The sequence below is a fragment of the Lipotes vexillifer genome, unplaced genomic scaffold (assembly GCF_000442215.2).
Source record: "Lipotes vexillifer unplaced genomic scaffold, Lipotes_vexillifer_v1.1 scaffold1136, whole genome shotgun sequence".
In the NCBI taxonomy this organism is placed as follows: Eukaryota; Metazoa; Chordata; class Mammalia; order Artiodactyla; family Lipotidae; genus Lipotes; species Lipotes vexillifer.
The window spans coordinates 83,603-107,044 of record NW_006769631.1 but is presented as its reverse complement, the minus strand read 5'-3'; the positions used below and the strand labels follow the sequence as shown (position 1 = coordinate 107,044).

At 44.3% G+C, this 23,442-nt stretch overlaps 2 protein-coding genes across 5 annotated transcripts in view; one reads left to right on the top strand and one right to left on the bottom strand.

The window, feature by feature from the left end:
* SS18L2 (SS18 like 2) overlaps positions 1-1,373 on the bottom strand; it is a 2,697-nt gene extending 1,324 nt beyond the window's left edge. The window contains exons 1-2 of the mRNA XM_007445689.1: positions 1,305-1,373; positions 992-1,068 (exon numbers count right to left, since the gene is read on the bottom strand). Coding sequence (XP_007445751.1) covers positions 992-1,068; positions 1,305-1,373 — 146 coding nt within the window. The remainder of the gene's footprint in view (positions 1-991; positions 1,069-1,304) is intronic.
* The window catches only part of SEC22C (SEC22 homolog C, vesicle trafficking protein), a 33,156-nt gene that overhangs the window by 5,850 nt on the left and 3,864 nt on the right, over positions 1-23,442 (top strand). Inside the window, exons 1-7 of one of the 4 annotated variants that reach the window (XM_007445691.1) lie at positions 5,672-5,787; positions 12,088-12,296; positions 14,130-14,293; positions 16,206-16,385; positions 18,573-18,691; positions 19,923-19,988; positions 22,171-22,723. In XM_007445691.1, coding sequence (XP_007445753.1) covers positions 12,115-12,296; positions 14,130-14,293; positions 16,206-16,385; positions 18,573-18,691; positions 19,923-19,988; positions 22,171-22,371 — 912 coding nt within the window. In that variant the 5' untranslated portion in view covers positions 5,672-5,787; positions 12,088-12,114 and the 3' untranslated portion in view covers positions 22,372-22,723. Of the gene's footprint in view, positions 1-5,671; positions 5,788-6,155; positions 6,328-12,087; positions 12,297-14,129; positions 14,294-16,205; positions 16,386-18,572; positions 18,692-19,922; positions 19,989-22,170; positions 22,724-23,442 lie in introns of those variants that run through there. The other 3 variants (XM_007445690.1, XM_007445692.1, XM_007445693.1) reach the window with 3 other exon arrangements.

Genomic DNA, 23,442 nt, shown 5'->3' with positions numbered 1-23,442 from the left:
CGAACCCGCGTCCCCTGCATCGGCAGGCGTACTCTCAACCACTGCGCCACCAGGGAAGCCCAAAAAACTGTTTTTGAATAAACTTAAAGAAGGGACAAGACACTTCCATGATCAATGCACACTTACTATAATAGCGATTCTCAATCACGGGGTAGAGCTCTCCACCTAGGAAGACAAATCAGGCTAGGGGGCAGGAAGCGTGGACAGTGCAGTGTGAAATGGTCCATTAGGAGATTTTGCTAACTTTCTTACCCCACAGTTCGAGAATCACTGCACCAAATGGAGTATTTTACAACTATTTTCCATATAGAAAAATGAGAGTGTTTACTATAAACTGTACAAAAGCAAATTACCAAATGCCAGTGTCCAATGTAAAGACTTACCCAAAGATGGATATCTCTACTATTCCACTGAGCTGTTCAGTGAGGGATTGCAGGTTACTTTTTTAGGGGGTGGGAAAAGCATGGCTTCGGTAACAATGAAATACAATTTTTTGTTTCTGTAATAAATGGGGCATAATTCCTGGAACGACATTTAGAAAAGAGGCTGTTTTCTCTCATTTTGGTATATAGCTAGAGGGCACATTAAATTACTGTGCCAAATTTACCTCTGTCTTAACCTGGAAATCTTTTATTGGTTTTTGCATGTGTTACAAGAAAAGTATGAGCCAGGGTTCCACGACCAGAAAGCAGCCACTGCTCGCATCATCTCCGGACACTAGTTTTCCGAGTGCTTTCCTCCCCATCCCTGTTGCCATCGGCTGACATGGCTTCATGTGCTCTTTGTAATGAGCACAATTCAAGTTTTGAAGAGGGAGCCACGTCTGACTCCAAGCTTCACAGTGCACTGTCCGTATGGTCTTGGGCAGGTAACCTCTCTGAGCCTCATCTGCGATCAATCACTCAAGACTCCTAGCTCAGGTCAGCTGCTGTATTCCTATACTGGCTTCCCCGCCAAACTCATTAGTCAGGGGAATAGAGAGGGGACTTACTGGACGCATTCATTCGCCCGGCCTTTGTTCTGGTATTCCACAATACAGCGGATCAACTGATCATTCTCCTCCAGGAGCTGAAAGATCAAAGGGTCAGTGCAGCACGACATCAGGCCGGCGGGGACAACTGCCTCCTCCCCGCCCCCGCCCCAATGCCGGGATCTCCAGCCCTAGCGCCTCTGCTGACTTCATTTTCATCTGATGGCAAGTCACCCTACGCACACCAGTCTCAGCTGCTCACTCCAGGAAGCTTCCAGCACCCGTAGCACTTCGGGATCTCTGCTAAGATCGCTCTGCCCGCAATAGCGCTCACCCGCTGGATCGTCTCCTGATTGACTTCCGCCTTGCCTCTCAGCCAGTCCGGCACGAAGGCCACCGACATCCCGGGAAGCCAGGTTGGAAGGCGGCCTCACGCTTGCAGACCCCCGCGCGTCTAGACCAGGGCTGACCAGCAGCCCTAGACTCGCTACAGCCGCAGCAAGGACCCAAGATAAGTGGGCATACGCTCTCGACGTTGATTGGGTCCTCCCACCTAGGAGGCGGGGAAGAGGAGGAACGTCATTTGTGATTGGGCGCGCAAGAGCGATTCTCAGCGTCCTCCTCCGACTCTGCACCTGGGGCTTCGGTGCTGTTTGTGGATCTTTTGCTTTTGCGCAAGCTAGCCTCAGGGGCGGGGTCCGGCGTCAGCTCCTCGCCTTTTAGGCTTTGGGCCTTGTCTGCGGCGGCACCTTCCCCAGGGTCACACAGTAATCAAGGCTGGAACATGGATATCTGGCTCCAAATCCACACCTCTTTCAACACCACTCTGGTGCCTCCAGGAATGCGTCTGGAGCCTGAACCCTGGGCATTGCCTCCTGCCAAGCCAAACCCTGCAGGGCCAAGGAAAACACCAGTGTCAGCTTTACCCTTTGCTGAGGGAGAAACTCGCCAATAGTCCTCTTTTTCCTTTGGGCCCTTTTTGGTTTGTTTTTTTAAATCAGATTTACAACCCTAAAAAGCACTATTATTTCCCCCAGTTTACAGATGAGAAAACAGAGGTTACTTGCCCAAGATCTCATAGTACTAAGAGCAAAGTCAGTATCTGAACAGAAGCAGTCTGGCTTTAGAATTTTTGATCTCAACCACTGCCCTGAACAGCCTATGCACCATACTGCGGAGGTGGTTTGCTGCAAGATAAAAGGAGGAAGCTGGGCCAACCTCTTGGGCCACACTGTTACTGCTGGCAACCACTAAAACTCTGAATTGGTTGTCTTCTCTTTTGTCTAGTCCATCCGTGGTGAACATGGGAGCAAGGTTGGTTTTCTCTGTAGCAGAGAGTGAGAAGCAGCCACTTAATTTAGGAGGCAGATCTTGGAAGACTTTACTCCTCAAAAAGGGTATCAGGGCAAGTCTGACTTCTAGAGCTTCATTTCCCTGAGTGGTGGCCCTGATCCAGAGCAGGCTCATCTGCTTTGCTGGGCTCTCCCTCCACAATTCCCTTATTCATCCCTTGGAGGAGGTTTCATCCCATTTAACAGAGGGCTAAGTGTGAGTGATAAATTAGCTGTGGATGTGTACAGTTTGAGGTGATGTCTAATGGAGATGTTGAAGTTTGTGGCTGGCTGTTTGGCTGGAACTCAGGGCCAAAGACTGGGCTGGTGATGTAAACTTTGAGAAGAATCACTTGTGGAAACTGGCATCATCCTTGAAGCTGCTTTGTCACCCTTTCACATCCAATTCATCACCAAGTCCTGTTGATCTTGCTCCTATATTTCTCTGCAGTCTGCCCAGTTCTCTTCCTTTTTACCACCGTTCCTGCCTAAGCTCCAGCTTCATCCTCTCTTGCCCAGTCAACTGCACTGGCATCCAAGCTGGTCCTACCACAGTTTCCATGAGCCTTCTCCACTTTCATCTTAACATCAGCAGCCAAAGTGATTCTTACAAAATGCAAATCCAGTTTTCCCCTGTCCCAAACTCTACCATGGCCTCCAAAAGCCTATATGGTCTTACCTCTTCTTTTCTCTCTAGTGGCTCTCACTCTACTCCTTTACTCTCTAAACTCTGAGTTTCAGCCAAAGCAGTCTTGAGGAAAAAAGTAGAGCTAGAGGAATCAGACTCCCTGACTTCAGACTATACTACAAAGCTACAGTAATCAAGACAATATGGTACTGGCACAAAAACAGAAATATAGATCAATGGAACAGGATAGAAAGCCCAGAGATAAACCCACACACCTATGGTCAACTAATCTATGACAAAGGAGGCAAGGATATACAACGGAGAAAAGACAGCCTCTTCAATAAGTGGTGCTGGGAAAACTGGACAGCAACATGTAGAAGAATGAAATTAGAACACTCCCTGACACCATACACAAAAGTAAACTCAAAATGGATTAGAGACCTAAATGTAAGACCGGACACTATAAAACTCTTAGAGGAAAACATAGGAAGAACACTCTTTGACATAAATCACAGAAAGATCTTTTTTGATCCACCTCCTAGAGTAATAGAAATAAAAACAAAAATAAACAAATGGGACCTAATGAAACTTAAAGGCTTTTGCAAAGCAAAGGAAACTACAAACAAAACGAAAAGACAACTCTCAGAATGGGAGAAAATATTTGCAAACGAATCAATGGACAAAGGATTAATCTCCAAAATATATAAACAGCTCATGCAGCTCAATATTAAAAAAATAAACAACCCAATCCAAAAGTGGGCAGAAGACCTAAATAGACATTTCTCCAAAGAAGACATACAGATGGCCAAGAAGCACATGAAAAGCTGCTCAACATCACTAATTATTAGAGAAATGCAAATCAAAACTACAATGAGGTATCACCTCACACCAGTTAGAATGGGCATCATCAGAAAATCTACAAACAACAAATGCTAGAGAGGGTGTGGAGAAAAGGGAACCCTCTTGCACTGTTGGTGGGAATGTAAATTGATACAGCCACTATGGAGAACAGTATGGAGGTTCCTTAAAAAACTAAAAATAGAATTACCATATGACCCAGCAATTCCACTACTGGGCATATACCCAGAGAAAACCATAGTTCAAAAAGACCCATGCACCCCAATGTTCATTGCAGCACTATTTACAATAGCCAGGTCATGGAAGCAACCTAAATGCCCATCGACAGACGAATGGATAAAGAATATGTGGTACATATGTACAATGGAATATTACTCAGCCATAAAAAGGAACGAAATTGGCTCATTTGTAGAGACGTGGATGGATCTAGAGACTGTCATACAGAGTGAAGTAAGTCAGAAAGAGAAAAACAAATAGCGTATATTAACGCATATATGTGGAACCTAGAAAAATGGTACAGATGAACCGGTTTGCCGGGCAGAAATAGAGACACAGATGTAGAGAACAAACGTATGGACACCAAGGGGGGAAAGCAGTGGGGGAGGGGAGGGGGGGTGGTGTGATGAATTGGGCGATTGGGATTGACATGTATACACTGATGTGTATAAAACTGATGACTAATAAGAACCTGCTGTATAAAAAAATAACTAAAATAAAATTTAAATGATAAAAAAATAAAAATAAACAGACTTACTTCTCTTTCTTTCCATTTTTTTTTGGTGGGAAAATATACATCACACAAAACTTACCATTTTAACCATTTGTAAATGTACAGTTCTGTGACATTTAGTACATTACATTGTTGTGCAACCATCACCACCATCCATTTCCAGAACTTTTTCATCTTTCCCAACTGAAATTATGTGCCTATTAAATAACTCCCCATTCACCTCCCCTCCCCACACCCCCATCCAGTGTTGGTTTTCATCCTTCAAGGAGCCCTGCTGCAGTCCGCACAGAGTTCTTTATACATCTCTCTGTCTGAAACACTCTTCTTCCCTTTGCCTAGTTAGCTACTGCTCATCTAATGTCACGTTCTCAGGGAAGCCTCCTTGAACCCCCAAGTCCAGACCAGAAGCTCCTGTAAATTCTTTCAAAACCCGTGCTCCTCTCGGCAGAGCACATAGCTCGGTTTGTATTTAAACACGTGCTGTGTATTGTGGGATGGGTGCTCTCACTCTGCTCTGCTAGCATAGTTTTTACTGTCAGGAGTTACTCGCTGTGTCCACAGTGCCCGGCATAGTGTCTGGTTCGCAGCAGGTGCTCAGAAATTGTTGAATGAATAAATGGATGAACACTCCTTCCCAATCTCCCTTCAGCCGGTCATCCGTCTGTGAGTACGTCCACCCCCAGACTGGGGTGTGTTCCTGGGGGTCGGACTTTGGCATCTCATCCATGCTGGCAGGTGGCTGTGCTCTTTGGTTTGCCTATCTCGGGCCTCCCGCCAAGCAGACAACTGAACCCACGCCCCGGGCGTGTCGCGGCGTCACGAGGAACTTCCCTACCTCCACACGTCAGTCCGTTCGCTACCCCGGCAGGAACTGAGCTTAAACTGCAAAACTTCTCTCACCTCCGGACGTGGGAATTACAGGCTTGGAACTCAAATCCCCGCGGGTGAGAGCCAACTGATGTGAGGAAAGTTGGGAGGCGCGCCCCACACGCCCTATCTAAATTTGGGTCGCAGTCCTTTAAGAACCGCTTCATTCAAGACTCCGCCGGGACCAGGAAGTGTGGGCGCACCAGGATTGGTCGGTTCGGGTGTGGGTGTTGCTCAGCAGCAGCGAATGAGGGCGTGGGGTGGTGTTTCCAGACTCGCGCATGCGCGTCGCCGGTGACCTGGGCCAGGTTCGCCGGGTGGGCTAAGGTTGCGGAGAAGGCGGAGGGTGGCGCGGCGGCGCGGCGGGAGGGCGCCGACTCCCGGAGGCCGCTGTCGGGGCGAGGTGAGGGCTGGCGGGCGGAGGCGGGCGCTGCGGTCCGTTAGTCAAGAGCTGGCGGCGTCGGGTGTGGCGCAGGGCGGGCCTGGAGATGGAGGGCCGTCCCTCCCCCCCGGGCCCGCCCAGCCATCAGGCCCGGCTTAGCTCTGCAGGGCTACGTCTGGCGTCCCGAAGTCTTCTGCACCCCCCTTTTCTGCCGCCGGCTGCTCTCCTGACTCCAGGACGATCCGAGGTGCGCGCCTGCCAGGAACCCTCAGCGGCCGACGCGGGTAGAGCGCTGCCCCCAGTGGGAGGAGACGGGGTGTGTCCAAATGATAGAGGGGATGATTGTTTCCTTAATTATCCACGAAACTCAGGTAGAGTGTTTTAATAGCAAACTTCCCTTCGCGTGCCAATATTATAAGACTTGGTTTACCAAATACTGGGTGCACTAGACCAGCTTTTCTGAATATCAGATGTTCAGAGGTACTGTATATTTGTGTCCGTTACAGTATTACATCTAGACTTCCAGAGCCAGAAGGATTAAGCACCCCGGTGCTTAATTAGGTTTGTAGACATCAAAGCCACAAAAGAATATTCCCAGTGGTTAAAAATAATTGGTGAAATTTGTGACACGGTCAGAAAAGTAATAAAGCTCAGACGGTGGATAGGGTAAATCTTCATTAAATTTTACAAAGACGGGAATTAATTCTGATAGAGATAATTTTAGTAAAATAAAAATGTAAATAATTGAAAGTGCATTAATATTGCTAAACAGAATTAAATTGATATAACAGTTTGCTCTGGAAAATACATTTTAGACAATGTTGTTATAGCTCTAAGAGTTTGTGTTTACAACACAGAGGACATCTTGGGGTCCCAAAGCTTTTTATTCTTAGAAGGAGCCTCAGAGATCCACCGCATCCAAAGATGACCAATGCTCAGAGAGGAAAACCAACTTATCCAAAGTAATACAATGAGTAAGGAGCAGTTGTAACTAGTGTAATCCTAGGCCTTGGCTGCTTTTATTAACAGGTCTCTGATTAGTTCTAAATATCAGTGCTCCAGGGGAAGGAATTGTTTTCGGGAAACAGAGTAGCTGTACTCCCAAAGATTGGATTTAGAGAAGCAGAGTGTAGTGGAAAGATCATAGGCTTTCCAGTATTTTGAGTAAGGAAGTTTTGAATGGAATACTGGCTCTACCACTTAAGCCTCGGAGCTACAGTTTTCCCTTCTGTCCAGTGTAGATTATGCCTACCCCATAGATGGTTATGAGCATTAAATAACATTATCAGTGTAAAAGTTCCTAGCACAGTGCCTGGCATATAATATTAGTTGCTATCAAATTCAGCCCCCTACTCTTAGCTCCTAACAAGTGACAGACTTGACCTCTACCCTCTCCCTACCCCATCCCCAAGCAATGCGGAACCAAGGCACTTTCTTGAACTACAAGTGAGGTAACCAGTTCTCAAGTCCTGTGGCTGAAGGTGAATTCAGTAAGGGTGATATAACTCTATTTTGTCTTATGTTTTTTTTTAAATTTATTTTATTTTTGGCTGCATTGGGTTTTCATTGCTGCGTGCGCGGGCTTTCCCTAGTTGCGGTGAGAGGGGGCTACTCTTTGTTGTGGTGCGCGGGCTTCTCATTGCGGTGGCTTCTCTTGTTGTGGGGCATGGACTCTAGGTACACAGGCTTGGTAGTTGTGGCTCATGGGCTCTAGAGCGCAGGCTCAGTAGTTGTGGCGCACGGGCTTAGTTGCTCCGCAACGTGTGGGATCTTCCCGGACCAGGGCTCGAACCCGTGTCCCCTGCATTGACAGGCGGATTCTTAACTACTGCACCACTAGGGAAGCTCCTGTCTTCTGTATTTTGGATTTGAGGAGTGGGTAATGCCTTATGGTGAGCCCTTGTGTTTGAATATTTGTGTGCCAAGTGAAACTTGTTTTGCTTGTTTAAATTACTATTTTGCAAGGCCTGGTCATTTAATGCTGTTTGTCTCTCCCCCTTGCTTTCTGTCTCTCTTTTGGAGGGAGGAGAAGTGTATGTGGCAGGGGTTTGAGAGGGTTAAGGATACGGGGATGAAAAGAAACCAGTTGGAACAAGGGGGCCCTCCAGCTAAGCACAGTCTTTTGCCGGTAGAATATGGATAATCTCTGACATGAGCAGTTTATAAATAGATGCTGAGAAAAGGATTTAGGAAATGGCAGAGGCAGACTAAAATATAATTTTGATAAAACCTAATAGTAACTGGAGTGCTATATTTGATTACTATTTCAGTTTCTATTTTTTAAAATTTCATTTATGTAAAGCTCTTTTTTCCTCTCCAAGTAGAGATTTATCGTGGAAAAATTTTTATTAGTTTTAAAACTTAATTTTTTTTATACGTTTTATTAGTTTAAAAGTTTTTATATTGGGCTTCCCTGGTGGCGCAGTGGTTGAGAGTCCGCCTGCCAATGCGGGGGGAGCGAGTTCATGCCCGGGTCTGGGAGGATCCCACGTGCCGCGGAGCGGCTGGGACCGTGAGCCATGGCCGCTGGGCCTGCGCGTCCGGACCCTGTGCTCCGCAGCGGGAGAGGCCACGGCGGTGAGAGGCCCGTGTACCGCAAAAAAAAAAAAAAAAAAAGTTTTTATTGAGGGCTTCCTAATATGTGCCAGACGTAGTGCCAGGTTACAGAGTCTGCTGGCCTGTAGAAGGAGCTAGTAAGATTTGTATGTCGGGGTGAGTACTCTTAGGCTGCCTTTGTCCTTGTGTAATTGATATTTTTTCTGTGACTGTGACATGATTTTCCAGATTCATGCCACTGCTTTCCTGTTTTAAACTGAATACTGGTTATCTGCAAGTGGCTTTTATTTTAATGAATTCAGAGATTATAGTACGTACCAGTTTAGAAATGTCATGTAGGAATGGAGCTGCTCCCTATAAAACATGCCCTTCAACATTCATGCATAAATCATCAGAATTACAGTTAATTAGCATAAAAGATTATTGTTCTACTAGTAGAGATTTTTTTGAATGACATTTAAATGTAGAAAGCAAGTATGAGCATACTTTAAGTGATATAAAAACCTTAAGGTAATAGTTTTTTTTTTCTGTTTTTACTTTAAAGTAATTATACTGACAGGAAATTGCAGAGATAGTACAGAGTATGACTGATAGACTGTATGATAATTGCAAGCTTAGTTTTAAAATAAACTATTTTCCAGAGTGACTGTACCATTTTACAGTCCTACCAGTAATGTGTAAGAGATCCAGTTCTCACGCATTATGCGCATCAAATGCTGTGCATGCTTGCCAGCATTTGATATCGTCACTTTAAAAATTTTTACCTGTGCCAATAAGTATGTAGTATTATCTCATTGTGATCTTAAGTTGCATTTCCCTTAATAGCTAGTGATGCTAAACATCTTTTCATGTTCTTATTTGCCATTTCTATATCCTCTGGTGAAATGTCTGTTCATGTACTTTGTCATGTACATTTTCTAACTGCATTATTTGTTTTATAACTGTTGAGTTTTGAGAGTTCTTTAAAAATTCTAGATATCTAGAGTCCTTTATTAGGTATGTGGTTTAAAAATATTTTTTTCCCAGTCTCAGGCTTTTCTTTTCATCCTCTTCATGTGGACTTTTGCAGTGCAAAAGTTTTTAATTTTGATTAAATCCAATTTACTGTTTTTCTTTTATGGATTATGCTTTTGGTGTCGTACATAAGAACTCTTCCCCTAAGTCCTGAAGATTTTCTCCTATGTTTTCTTCCACTTTTATAGTTTTACATTTTACATTTAAATTTATGATATATTTTGATTATCATCAGAATAATGAGAGGTGTGAGATTAGGTCAAGATTCTCTTTTTTTCTTTCCTCCCTTCCTCCCTCCCTCCCTCCCTCCCTCCCTTCCTTCCTGTAGATATTCATTGCTCCGGCACCATTTGTTGAAAAGACTATCCTTCCTCCATTTAATTGCTTTTGCACCATTGTCAACAATCATTTGGCTGTTCTTGTGTAGGTCTGTTTCTGGGTTCTGTATTCTGTTTCATTGATCTGTGTGTCTGTCCCCCTGCCAGTACTGCACAATCTTGATGACTGTAGCTATACAGTAAATCGTGAAATAGGATAGTGAGGTACAGTCCACTTCATTCTTTTTCAGAATTGTTTGAGCTATTTTAGCTTGTTTGCCCTTCCATATAAATTTTAGAATAATCTTATCTGTATCTACAAGCTATCTTGCTGATATTTTTACAGGAATTATACTGAACCTGTATATCGCTTTGGGGGGAGAATTGATATCTTTACTATGTTGAGTCTTCCAATTAATAACATATATTTCCTTATTTATTTAGGACTTCTTTGATTTCTTTCAGCAATGTTTTGTAGTTTTCAGCATACAAGTTCTATATATGTTTTGTTAGATTAACACCTAAGTATTGCATTAAAGAAAGTATAGCTTTGGGCTTCCCTGGTGGCGCAGTGGTTGGGAGTCCGCCTGCCGATGCAGGGGACGTGGGTTCGTGCTCCAGTCAGGGAGGATCCCACATGCCGCGGAGCGGCTGGGCCCGTGAGCCATGGCCGCTGGGCCAGTGTGTCCGGAAGCCTGTGCTCTGCAACGGGAAAGGCCACAGCGGTGAGAGGCCCGCGTACCGCAAAAAAAAAAAAGAAAGTATAGCTTTATTGAGATCATCTTTTTGGATGATTGTCAGTGGTATTTTATTTTTAATTTTCGTTTCTATGTGTTTATTGCTGGTACGTAGAAAAAGAATTGATTTTGTATATCGGTCTTATATTCTGCAAACTTGTTGAGCTCATTCATTTTAGGAGTTCTTTTTTAGTAGGCTCTTTGGCATTTTCCATGTAGACAATTATGCCATCTGCAGATAGGAGTAGTTTTATTTCTTCCTTTTCTATCTCCTGAGACTTTTCACATTTTTACCCTTCAGTGGAAAGTGTGGGGAGATGGGACAAATGGGCTGAGTATGGTCTGTTGCCTGGTAGACTAATTTTTCTTTTTGCCATCTCTTATTTTTATAACACTGCAGTTTCTTCATGTATAAAATGGGAATAATTATCCATTCATCCATTACAGATGGAAAAGCTATAAAGTATAGCTTTATTGAGATCACTTTTTGGATTTTAAATGGTATTTTATTTTTAATTTTGTATTGGAGACAGTCCTTGGTGTGGATTTGAATGTGGGGAGATCAGAGGAGTATAGATATAGGTGAAGAGTGCACAGAGGCACAAAGGTAAAGAGAGTAGTGTACATCCTGGGGCTCCTGTTTCCTACAGCTCGTGGTAATTGAGATGCCAAATTACATCCCTAGTGTTCTTTGGGAGAAAAGTCCACCAGTGCCCATACCTGTTAATATCCTATCCAGGTGGAGGATCTGGCAACAGGATCTGTGAAACAGGATGTGTAGATCCATAGAAAGATGCATCAAAGCTGTAATAGCCTCCTCACTAATCCCTGGTTGCAGGGCTGCCACATGCAGAGGTGCAGTTTATGCCCTGTATGAGCACCTGCAGAGTTAATAGATGGGGGCTGACACCCAACTAGGCTCTGCCAGCAGAACTGGTCCAGGGTTGTTTCTACCCCGAGAAGCACCTTGTTCTAATTTGCCACAGGTGCCATGAGGCCTCAGAATCTGTCTCCTTTTGTTGCTTAATGGTGGTCACATATCATGGTTCAAAATTTAGTATCTTATTTGCTAAGTGACTTCCTTTAGCCATCTGTAGGAACTCTCATCATTTTGAAGACTGGCTCTGTGTCAAATATGCAGAAATTCAGTAGGACATACTATCCTCTCTGTTTTATTTTTGCCTTCTGCTTTCCTTGCTGCCAGCTTTAGGTTAAATGCTCAGAAGCCCTCCACTTCAGGTGAGGATATGGCAAGTAAACTGCTCAGCACCTACCTCGCTGGATGACCTGAAATGCCCAGGTCCCTGGATGCCACCCCTGCTGCATCAGTGTCAGGCTCTTCCTGGCCCTTTGGGACCATCTTGCTGCCTTTGTCCTGCTCCCCACTGTCACTGCTGTTGCTCCTGAGCCGTTCTGGTCTCTGTTCCCTCATCCCAGTTGTTTTAATTCTGCAAATGGAGAGATTCATTAGAGAGAAGGAAAAGGAGGATTACAAGTAAAGAAGAGACAGGGAGGCTAATGGAGGGAGGACAATTGGGAGTGACATAGCAGTAGAGGGCAGGGAAATAAAAATAAAAGCCACATTTACATTTGTGGTGGGGGTGAGGGTGAAACAACCCAGAGTGAACATTTCAAGGGTGGTGGTGTCCCTGGCTCATCACCCGGCCCTCAGTAACAAGGTGACCTTCCTTCCTCAGGTGTCCTCATGACTTCTCTTGTGGACCATGTCCATGATCCTTTTTGCCTGTGTGGTTAGGGTGAGGGATGGACTGCCCCTCTCGGCCTCCACTGACTTTTACCACAGCCAAGATTTTCTGGAATGCAGGAGACGGCTCAAGACTTTAGCCTTGCGACTGGCCCGGTATCCAGGTCGAGGTTCTGCAGAAGGACTTGACTTCAGTATCCAGTAAGCAAGCATGTTCACTGTTCAAGAACATCTTAACCACGTGCAGAGGTGACATTATGCTGATGACACTGTGTGTTAAAAGCAGGTCTCACATCAGACAGCAGTCCAAGGTTGTGTGTATTTACAATAGAACCAAAGGGACTCAAGCACTGCTGCCCCAAATCCCACCTTTCTTTCTTTCTTTTTTTTTTTTTTTGTAATTAGTTTTTATTGGAGTATAGTTGCTTTACAATGTTCTGTTAGTTTCTGTCATACGGCAAAGTGAATCAGCTGGCAGAGCGGCCGTGAGCATCGGCAGGCCCTGGTCACCCAGTCTTCATGCCTTTAGTTTGGTAGTTTTTTCTGCATTAGGTGCAGGGGTGGAAAAAAGGTGAGTCGAAAGGAGATACTAGATTAAAATGTCAGGAAAGGAAAAGGATGAGAGTGAGGAAGCCAAGAAAATCAGAAAAAAGACTTAGAGTTCCTGCCTTCAGTTTTTGCTTTTTTAATTTTTTCACTTTTTAAACATTTTAAAGTAAAAAATGTTTATATGACAGGAGCAGGGGAGTAAAAATGAGCATAAGTAAGTCCCTCTTCTCAAGGAACTCCAGGTCTAATAAGGGGACAAGAGAAATATATAACTGAATATTGCGCAGTGGGGCAAATGCTCCAGTGGGAGTAGGAATCAAGTGGTTACAATAATCATGGTAATAAGAGCTAATATGATTGTTTTCCATGGGCCAGGTACTACTCTAAGTGCTGTATGGGCTTATGAGGTAGATAATGGTATTATACCTGTTTTACAGAGGAGGAAACTAAGGTTAAACAGCTTCCCTAAGGTTAGACTGGTAGTAAATGGCAGAGCCAGGATTTGAATGGAGGCAACCAGGCACCAAGGTCTGCTCCTCATGTGTTATGTCATTTCCTATTCTAGGGGTTAGAGTAAAAAGCCGTTCTATGGAGGGATGGGGCAATGCAGGTTTTGAAATCTCAAAATGGCTTGTTATAGATTTTACACCATTGTTTTCCAGAATTTAGGCCTTCACTTACCAAGTTCTTTCTGTTCCCCTTGAACAGTAAATTTTTGATTGACCTGATAAGGTGGCATCCTTTCATGGGAATTCAGTCTCAGAATTGGGAAAACAAAAGGAAAAGTCCAGGCCTAATTCCAGGCTTGGTGGTATTGTCAGGCGAGAAGGGTCGTGGCCTGAGGAGGGATCCAGATGGTAGGCATATGAAGCTGTTACCCTGTGGTATGGGCTCTGGGTGCTCAGGAGCAAAAGCTGAGTTGCATCTGGCCACATCTACAGCTCCTTTCTCTGGGTGCCTGAAACCACCTTCCTCGGTGGTCCCTTCCTCATTATGCTGTGATTATCTAACAGTCTATGGGAACTTTGTGCTGTACCTCAAATAGGAAACCTTTTCTCTGTTCAAACAAACAAACAAACAAAAAAACCTATCACTTCAAATGAAGTTCTGGGTACTTCAGTCATTTTTTGAAAAGTAGAATGTAAAATGTTCTACTCATTTGTATTTTGACTTAAATATTCACCATTATTTTCACAGAGGAAACTAAGCCTTTTGTTCCTTACAGGTGAGCGGTCCCATAGCTTAGTTAATAATAAATAAGTTAGAGTGATCACACATTGTCAGTGGCAAATGCCACTATACGTTTTAGAGGAAGTATAAGAAAGGCATGGTCCCCGGCAGGTCTAGCTGAAGAGATGCAACAGACAGCTCCAGGACTATTCAAGGCCCAGCAGATCCAGAGTTGAGGCATTGTGGCGTCTGGGTGCAGGATGTGAGTACATGAGTCTGTTCCCTGGTAACGCAGGTGACACTCTTTTGTTCCAGCTTTTCTTCTTCGAGGGATGTAGCCTGCATGGCTATCTGCTCCCGCCAGTGTCCAGCAGCCATGGCCTTCTGCTTCCTGGAGACCCTGTGGTGGGAATTCACAGCTTCCTATGACACCACCTGCATTGGCCTAGCCTCCAGGCCATACGCCTTTCTCGAATTTGGTTTGTAACCCTCGTTCGTATTGATTGTTCTCTCTTGCGGCATTGTATGTGTAGAATATCCAGTTTGGATTTCGCTTTGACCGTCAGGGAAAACCACTGGAGGTGCTGTAACATGTCACTGGAGAGCAGCCTTATACCATGAGATTTCACAGCAGTGGAAGGGGCCTGCAAGCTTGGAGGTTCAGCACTCTGGCTTTTCATCTCTCCAGAGCCTGGGGCAGGGTGGAAGAATGGCGAAGCCTGTATCATATTCTGGAGCAGGCGTCAGCAAACTGTGGGCCAAGAGTCTTTTTTTTGTAAATAAAGCGGAACATAGCCGTGCTTATTCTATTACTAACGGGTTGTCTGTGGCTGCTTTTGCCCTTCCCTGGCAGAGGTGAGCTGTTGTGATGGACCATCTAGGGCCCATAAGCCTAAAACATTGACTCTCTGGCACTGTGAGAACACTGCCAACCCCTGCTCTAGAGCAGCGCTGCTCAAGGGTGGTACCCGTTCTTCCAGCATGAGGGACGTACAGAGCGTGAGAATAAGAGTTTAGAAATTCTTACAGTAATTTGGAACTGCGATATTTTCAGTTGTATTTTATCAAAGTATCTGTCTGCAACCATTTGGAAATAAGAAAAAACTGGTCCTTCATGCAGAGGTTTGAGGAGCAGAGCTCTGCAGCAGGATACTCCTTTTCTAGGCCCTGCCAGAGAGGCTGTGTGGAGGCTCAGGGCTTTGGAACACAGCAGGGTAATTATAGCGTATGCTATCAGTATCTGTCAGCCGTGATTCAAGTCATTTTGAGATCCTGGGGAGGAGGAGTAGAGGTGGGAATTGGGGGACATTCTCTGGTCTCAATGTAAATCGCCATGGTCCCTGTGATGCTCTTGAACGAGGGGCTGGCAGCATTTGGTACTCAGGGTCAGGTGCAGGGCTGGCACCCGGAAGTGTTGCCACTTATGCTTCTGGCAGCTACTGCTCACATCCCCTCATGTGGTCTCTGGCTGGCCCATCAGTGATGGGGCCAGTACCCCCTTTTGGTGTCACCCAAAGGTGCTGGGGAGCTCCCTGATACTCGGGCCCCAGCCTGGTAGCCCTGTGACATAGACCGTGAGTTCTGCCTGAGTCTCCCTGTGAGGATTGGTCCAACTGCCGCTCTCAGCCCCACTTCTTCTGAAGGACATGCTGTCCCCAGTCGGACCACAGCTACAGCATCCCTTGGCTGTTATTTGATGGGTAGCTGGTAGACCTGTGTTCTTCTCTCCCCTCATCTCTGCATGCGCCTTCCTTCCAAAGCGGTGGGCTTGGTCTCACAGGAGACCCTTCCACGCATCACATTTATTCATTACTGAGTACGAGTAGAATATAAGTAAAAGTATGTGGATATTAGAATTATACATGATTTTGCTTTGCCAATATGTATGAAACTTCACTTCAAATACTTATTAAAACTTGGTAGTGGTTAATACTAATGTAAATAAAAGAATTAAAACCAGTACCTTTCAGATACATAATCCTAGTTTGCAAAACATACAATGATTTGTAATTTTTTTTCACACGCCTTTTCTTGGGATAATCAGGTCAAAAATGACTGTCCCCATTTTTCTATCTTAGAAATATTCTATGAATGGCCCAGGATTGTACTATGAGTCGTGGCTGAGCGAAGACTCAAGCCTCTGTCCCCTGACTCCCTTGCCCCTGAGGTTCTGATGGACAGACTGTCACGTTTTAATTTTTCTGCTTTGAAGAGATTGATGAGACCAGTCCCGATACGTACTAATCATTTGACCTTCATGTGTAGTTGACACTCTTCAGAGTCTGGCTGACTTATTAGCTTGCTTAGAAGTATAAACTTCATTGTGTACGTATTGTCTTATAACATCCATTGTAATGAAGACACTCAGCTTGGGTTGCTCTCTTTTCACAGACAGTGTCATTCAGAAAGTGAAGTGGCATTTTAACTATGTAAGTTCCACCCAGATGGAGAGCAGCCTAGAAAAAATTCAGGAGGAACTCAAGTTCCAGCCTCCAGTGGTTCTCACTCTGGAGGACACAGATGTGGCTAACGGGGTGATGAACGGTCACCCACAGATGCACTTGGAGCCTGGTAAGTGGCTGCTGCTCTCTGACGTTGATAAAGATGAGGTGAGATGGTGTATTTCAAATGCACAGTGACTGTTTTAGTAGGAAGGTGTTTGGGTGGGGGGCAGTGTATAAAATACCTGGGGAGAAACATGGGCTGATCTTGTTCCAGGTGGCTGTTATAAAAAACTCAACTGTTGTGACCAGTGAGTCGATCTGAAGAGAGGCAACTCTTTTGACGAAATTCAGAAGAGTGACTTGGCAGGTTGTTTTCTTAACCAGGGTGAAATCTGCACATTTAAATGGTGTAAAGGAGATTTTCACTCTCTTTTGCTGGAAGTCACTTATTGAACTGTACAGATTTGTACATTCTCTCTCTCTCTCTCTCCTTTTTGCCTTTGACAGTGAGTCCTTATCTCATCATTTAGTGAAACATTGGGAATCTCCACTGAGAAACCCCCGCTCCTTGATGGAGGGAGTGGAGGGCTATGGGGATGAGAGTGGGCAGGGGCCAGAGCCAGGGCTTCTAGACCTCTCACTCTCTGCTTCTCTGTGGGACCCGGGAACATCCCTCTATCCGTTTGGATTTCCGAGTCCTTATCTGAGGAATGAGGTGTTAATGAACGTGCTCACAGTGCCCTGGCGTCTGTGATTTAGTCTGGCATTAACACCAGTAGCCGCTCAATGCCTAGCACATAGCAAAGCATGCTTTTTTGCATTCCTTGTTTACAGTTACACACAATTGAACCAATCTTTGATTAAAGTGGATATTTACATTCTAAGAATTCTGTAATGGTGTAAAAGCTGAATCCTTCCCTGGAAGATAGAACCATCTACATTATAACAGTCTAATTACTTTGTTTTAACAGTTTTATACTAAATTCATTGCTTGAATTTTGAAAGTGGTGTATTAAAAATGTTCACATTTTTGGCTTAACTTTGTGTTTCGATTTGATCTGTTTCAACCAGTAAGTTCCTGGATTGGCTCTTATGCCATTCAATAAGTTGTTGTAATTTATATTGGGATTGAACTTAACTTTTGTGGAAGGAAGACTGGGTAATCAGACCCCAAGCTTCTCCTTTGCCGTATCTGTAGACAGGGTAACTTTGTGATGCATGTTTTGTCTTATAAACACTTAGACAAGAGGAGAAAATCCAGAAAGTGTCAACTTGCCTGTCTTTCTAGGATGTTTTACTCTGGTTTGACTCCCCCTATTGTTCCAAGGCTAGAACCTTTACAGGTAGCACGCTCTGTTCTAACAGAAACTTTGAATTGCCCAGTGGAAACTCTAACACACTAACAGTAGGCGTCAGTTGGGTTGTGGCTAGATATCTGTGTGTGTGTATGCGTATGTGGGAAATGTAAGGGCAAGAAAGGATGATTTAAAAGGAGCATAGCAAGGGAATGGGTGGGACACTATTTAATTGAGTGAACCAGAATCCGTTTCAGCAGTTATCTTTAAAGAGAGAAGGGTCATTTGTCCTAATTAGAGTTCCAGAAAGAGCTTGTAGCTGAAATAATCAACGTTTCCCTCCTCTTCCCAATAATTTTGGAATTTAAAAAATTACATTTGCTGTGAATTGCTCCAGAAGCACACATGACACTGAATGTTGTCCTTGTCAGAAAAAGAATGGAACATTTTACAAGCTGAGGGTTGAGCTGTGTAATAGAAATGCTTCAGGATTTGACAACCAATTTACAGCTAAAGCCATAAACTGCTTTAAATCAGGATTTCTCAACCTTAGCGCTATTGACATTTTGTACTGGAAATTCTTTGTTGTGAGGGCTGTCTTGTGCATTGTAGGATGTCTAGAAACATTCATGGCCTCCACCCACGACAGGTGCCAGTAGCAACCTGTCCCCAGAGGGGACAACCTAAAATGTCTCTGGACACTGATTGAGGGGCCATATCGTCTCTGGTTGGGAACCACTGTTTTAAATAGAAAGGAAATGAAGCACTTGAAAAATCTGTGCTTGCTCGGAGAAGTGGCCTCTTTCTGGAAGAAATTCACCTTGGATTCCCAGATCCATTCTGTCCTTCATTTCTTGCCTTTTCCCCCTCTAACTACAGCTGCTTTTTAAATTAATATGTTTGCAGTTGTGTGTTTAACATAATAAACCTTTTCATTAGCAGAAGTCTAGTTAATGTCTTTATTTTTCCTTCATATGGAAATTATTTTCACTAGACACTTCTCGTTTTTCATTGTGAAGCTCCTAATTTCCGAATGGAACCTGTGACAGCCCTGGGCATCCTCTCTCTTATTCTCAACATCATGTGTGCTGCTCTGAACCTCATTCGTGGAATTCACCTCGCGGAACATTCTTTACAGGTAACCTTTTATATACATTTTAAATCAAAAGACACATGATGGAAGAAACGGATGGGGATACATATTATTTATAAGGTTATTATGTACTACATTTTAAAATTTGAAGTAAAATTTTTACTTCTCGTTTTATTCTTTGTCGTAAGTTGAACAAATATGAAACTTGCTCTTTTGTATCTGCTTTCCTAAGACGCCAAAGGGCCCTGCTGGGATATTGGAGGGAAATGGAAAACGTGCTTCAAGGACATCAGGCCACCCCATGGCCCTGGAGACTCCAGGAGTCAGTGTGGGGTCTGGATTGTTCATCCAGGGCAAAAGTTTGTTGCTCAGACTTTAACGTTCAGGCCCTTTTTTCCCCTGGGGAGAGTGGCCTCATAGTCTGATTTATATCATTCAGATACCAGCTTCCTGGTGTCTTTGTCAAAAGAACTGTGCCACTGCGAAGTTGATTCGCCAGCCTGCTCATCTCAAAGCACGTTTCTACTTCAGTGCTTCTTAAATGTTTTTAAATTTTGAAGTATTTCCAACACTTTAAGAAAAAGTATGGAACCACTATGAACATGAACAGATAGATGTTACTATTAAAAGCAGAGCTGTAACGCTCACACCGAGGCACGTGGTGGCTAAAGTCTGAAGTGCAGCTTAGACTGAATCTCAGGTGGCTTATGGGGACCGAAGTGTTTGGGGAACAGCAGCAGGCCTGGGCCATGAGTGGTGGCTGGCTGTTTCCACACCCCGTCTTTGGACAGTGTGTGGTGTGGTTCCCACTCTTATTGTTTATGACGACTCATAAGCAGATGCTTACCGAGTGTCTGTATGCACTAGAACAGGTGTTCGTTGGTCAAGACATAGTCCCTGAGTTGGGGCACATAGCAGAGTGTGACAACATCACTAGGGAGGTGGCAGTACCGGGGGGTGGGGGGAGTTGGGGAAAGCTTAGCACTTACAGATGAGTTGGATTTTGAGAGGTGGCAGGGCTGGGGGTGGGGGCATTCCAGGTTGAGGGCTCAGCACACATGCATGGGGACTGGAGGGGGCTTGGTGTGTCCAGGCCATTCAGAAGGATTTCATGTCACCCGCTGGTGCGATGCGTGAACGGGGGCTTATTTCTCACCCAGCCAGGGATTTTGTACTGTCAACCATACCAGACCCAATGCGGAGTGAAGCACTTCACGTCATAATGTTTCGTGTCCTCTAAATATTCCTTTCCTTGTGTTCCTCATATTTATCTTAGGTTGCACATGAAGAAATTGGAAATATTCTGGCTTTTCTTATTCCTTTTGTAGCCTGCATTTTCCAGGTGGGTGAAACGTTGATGTTTTAGTGAGTGGGTTAAACCCATGGCCTTATTTTGTTCTGTTGGAACCATCAGCAAGTTTCTAGATCCTGCTTTTGTTCCACCAAGGTCTTGGTTCAAATCATGGGTATAGTACCAGCCCTTAGTGGAAGGACCCTCCACCCATCCTGCCCAATCCTCTCATTTTACAGAGAAAAGAACTTTGGGCTCAGAAAGGGAAAGCCACTTGCCCTAGGCCTCAGGGCCTTTGACAGTGCAGGACAGAAACCAGGAATTTGAACTGGACTCCCAAGAAGCGAGGGGTGAGACTGCAGTGGGGATTGGGTTGGGCCTGACCAGTATGAGGCAGGGTCCTGCCTCGTGCTTATTGTCGGGGCGTCCAAGTACAGAAATGTCCTTCTGCAGAAGTGACACCTATGTATATGTGTTTCTTTCTTTTTTTTTTTTGTAAGCAGATTTTCATTTTTAGTTATTATTTATTTATTTTTGGTTGTGTTGGGTCTTCGTTTCTGTGCGAGGGCTTTCTCCAGTTGCATCAAGCGGGGGCCACTCTCTATCACGGTGCGCGGGCCTCTCGCTATCGTGGCCTCTCTTGTTGCGGAGCACAGGCTCCAGACGTGCAGGCTCAGTAGTTGTGGCTCACAGGCCTAGTTGCTCCGCGGCATGTGGGATCTTCCCAGACCAGGGCTCGAACCCGTGTCCCCTGCATCGGCAGGCAGATTCTCAACCACTGTGCCACCAGGGAAGCCCCCGTATATGTGTTTCTCTTCAAACACAGGACTAGGTTAAAAAATTTGTTGTTTTTAATAGTAATACCATCTGAGTCAAATCTGTCCTTAGGAAATGAAACAAAAATTATAACACTAACTAGAGCCCTTTGATTATTAGTTGTTTTCAGCTAAGCTGTGTACTTAAGGAGTCAGGTAAAAAGGAGCTTTTGAATCCCCTATAGGCAGAGTTAATTCTAGTAAAAACCTGACTGTCTTTCCTCATCGTCCACACGGACTAGGATTTTAGTACCTTTTCTGCATGTTTAATCTTCTTCCTTTTTTTTTAAATGAAAAGTTCTGTTCTCAGGGCACTTCCTCTCTCTCCTGCATACATCCTAGACGGCCTGTTTTTAAGAATTACCTGATTGTGCAAAAAGAAATTTTCATCCCAAGATTGAAAATGCACTCATGTTTTTAGAAAACAAGTCTCTAAGACCTTGGGTGTTGCCAGGAGAAGTTTCCTGGAGCCTGCATTTCAGGGCTGCGGGTATCTTACAGTTCCGCCTTCATCCCCTCAACTGCAGTCTTACTTGGATAGCTCTTTCGATGGGGAACTCTCTCCCTCCCCACCCCGAGCTTTTGTCAGATTGTTCTGTGTTTTGAGAATGTGTCTTTTTAAAAAAAAAAACCCAACATTGAACCAAAAAATGATTTCCACCTTTTGCAGAACAAGAATGGCCTCTTTCTGTGTGATAGCCCTACAGGAAACGCCAGTCACTCTCCCTGCTGTAAGACCTTTCCCTGAGTCGGAAATGCTTTTTTTTTTTTTCCTTTCTTTTTTTTTTTTTAGGCTGTGCCACTTGGCCTGTGGGATCTTAGTTCCCCGACCAGGGATCAAACCCGTGCACCCTGCAGTGGGAGCATGGAGTCTTAACCACTGGACCGCCAGGGAAGTCCTCAGAGATGCTTTTGAAGACATAACAGGGAGGCTGTCTAGGGAACAGTGGTCCCCTATGCAGTTGTAACTCAGGAAAAGCTAAAATAGTAAAAGCACAGCTTCTCTCAGCAGCTTTCTCACCTGTTATGACCCCCCTGAAGGAAAATTCATTTGGAGGCCTGTCGATCTTGTTAGGGTGTTCTGGCCTGGCTGTCTACCCCTGACCTGCATCTCTTCTTTCTCTACAGCACAGCCAGGGCATTTCTGTCTGTCTTTCTTGAATTCTTTCAAGAGTGCTATGTTCTAGTTCCTCCTGTGATGTCTTTTTCACTTTTCTTACCTCTTCCAAATCCCCACTTTCATCCAGTGATTAACAGCAGCTGATCCAGTGAGTCCAAGCTCCATTGTAACGAATTCAGTTTAATAAGCTAATGTGTATGAAGCGACACTGCGTGGCAGGTAGGATAAGTGAATCTTGCATCTGACCTTGGCCATCTCGTTATCTCTGATGGGACTTGCTCTTCTGGTGTCATTTCAGTGTTACTTGTACCTGTTCTACAGTCCAGCCAGGACGATGAAGGTGGTGCTGATGCTGCTCTTTATCTGCCTGGGCAACATGTACCTGCATGGGCTGAGGAACCTCTGGCAAATCCTCTTCCACATAGGAGTGGCTTTCCTGTCTTCATATCAGATACTGACGAGGCAGCTTCAGGAGAAGCAGTCTGACTGTGGAGTGTGAGGATGACATCACGGGATGAACGGATCCTTTGATTTTCTTATGAGGGTCATCGGTGTTCCCCTTTTTGCTTCTCGACTTCACCTTAAGTTTCCACCCTTGGAGTTCTTTTCAACCAAAGCGGATTGATCCCGGGAGCTGAGATTTTTCATAGGTGCAGTTGAAAGCATGAGATTGCTTGACATCCAGTCCCAGTTTTGTGCCGAGGGTTACTGCAGAATCTCCAGTTCAGCACGATTACTTCGGACAGCAGAATCTGGGGGCTTATTCAGAAAGAGCATTACTGGAAGACCAAAATGGAATCATTTTGGTCTTTTAAATTGAGTGATGCAATAAACCACTAGATTCAATAACAGTAGTTTAAAGTAATCGGCAGTTGTCTCTGAGGAACCACTTAAAAATCTGTATCAGCTTTTCAGTCTAAATGTGACTTGGTTAGGTTTTTTTTTTGAGGGCCAGTAGAGGGTGAATTAAAAACTTTAAAAAGTGGTTTATAACTATAAGATGGATAAATTTTGTTTACAGTTTTTGATAACTTAGGTCTGATATGATACCTTTAGAATATTTAAATATATTTTAGATATAAGTTGAACATGGCTTCACTTAGGGTAAGGACAAACTTAAGCTGAGAAAATGGTTAAGAAAGCTGAATTTATTAAATTTATATATAACCTTTTATGGTAGTGGGATTGTAGGGATACAGAAATGTTTTGTATTTATTTGCAGGGTATATCTGAATTTTTTTAAAATTGAGTAACCAGCGCTACCGGATCATTAACTTATAAGCATGAGCAGAAATGAGAATACCAGGATTCCTTGCAGTTGGCCACAAACTAGAGTAGGCAAGTCACACATATTCATCCGGTGGCGCTTTACAGTCATAGGTGGGAGAGGGTGCTGTCATCAGCCTTTTAGGTGGCAGCCGAATACCTGTCACTTTAATCATGTCATTTGATACTTGACCCTGTGTACTTGTTCTCAGAAGATCTCCCCAATTAATTACTCCTCCGCACCTTTCCCAATCATCTTAATTAGATTAAGGGCCTCATTTTTTTTTTTTTTTTTTTTTTTTTT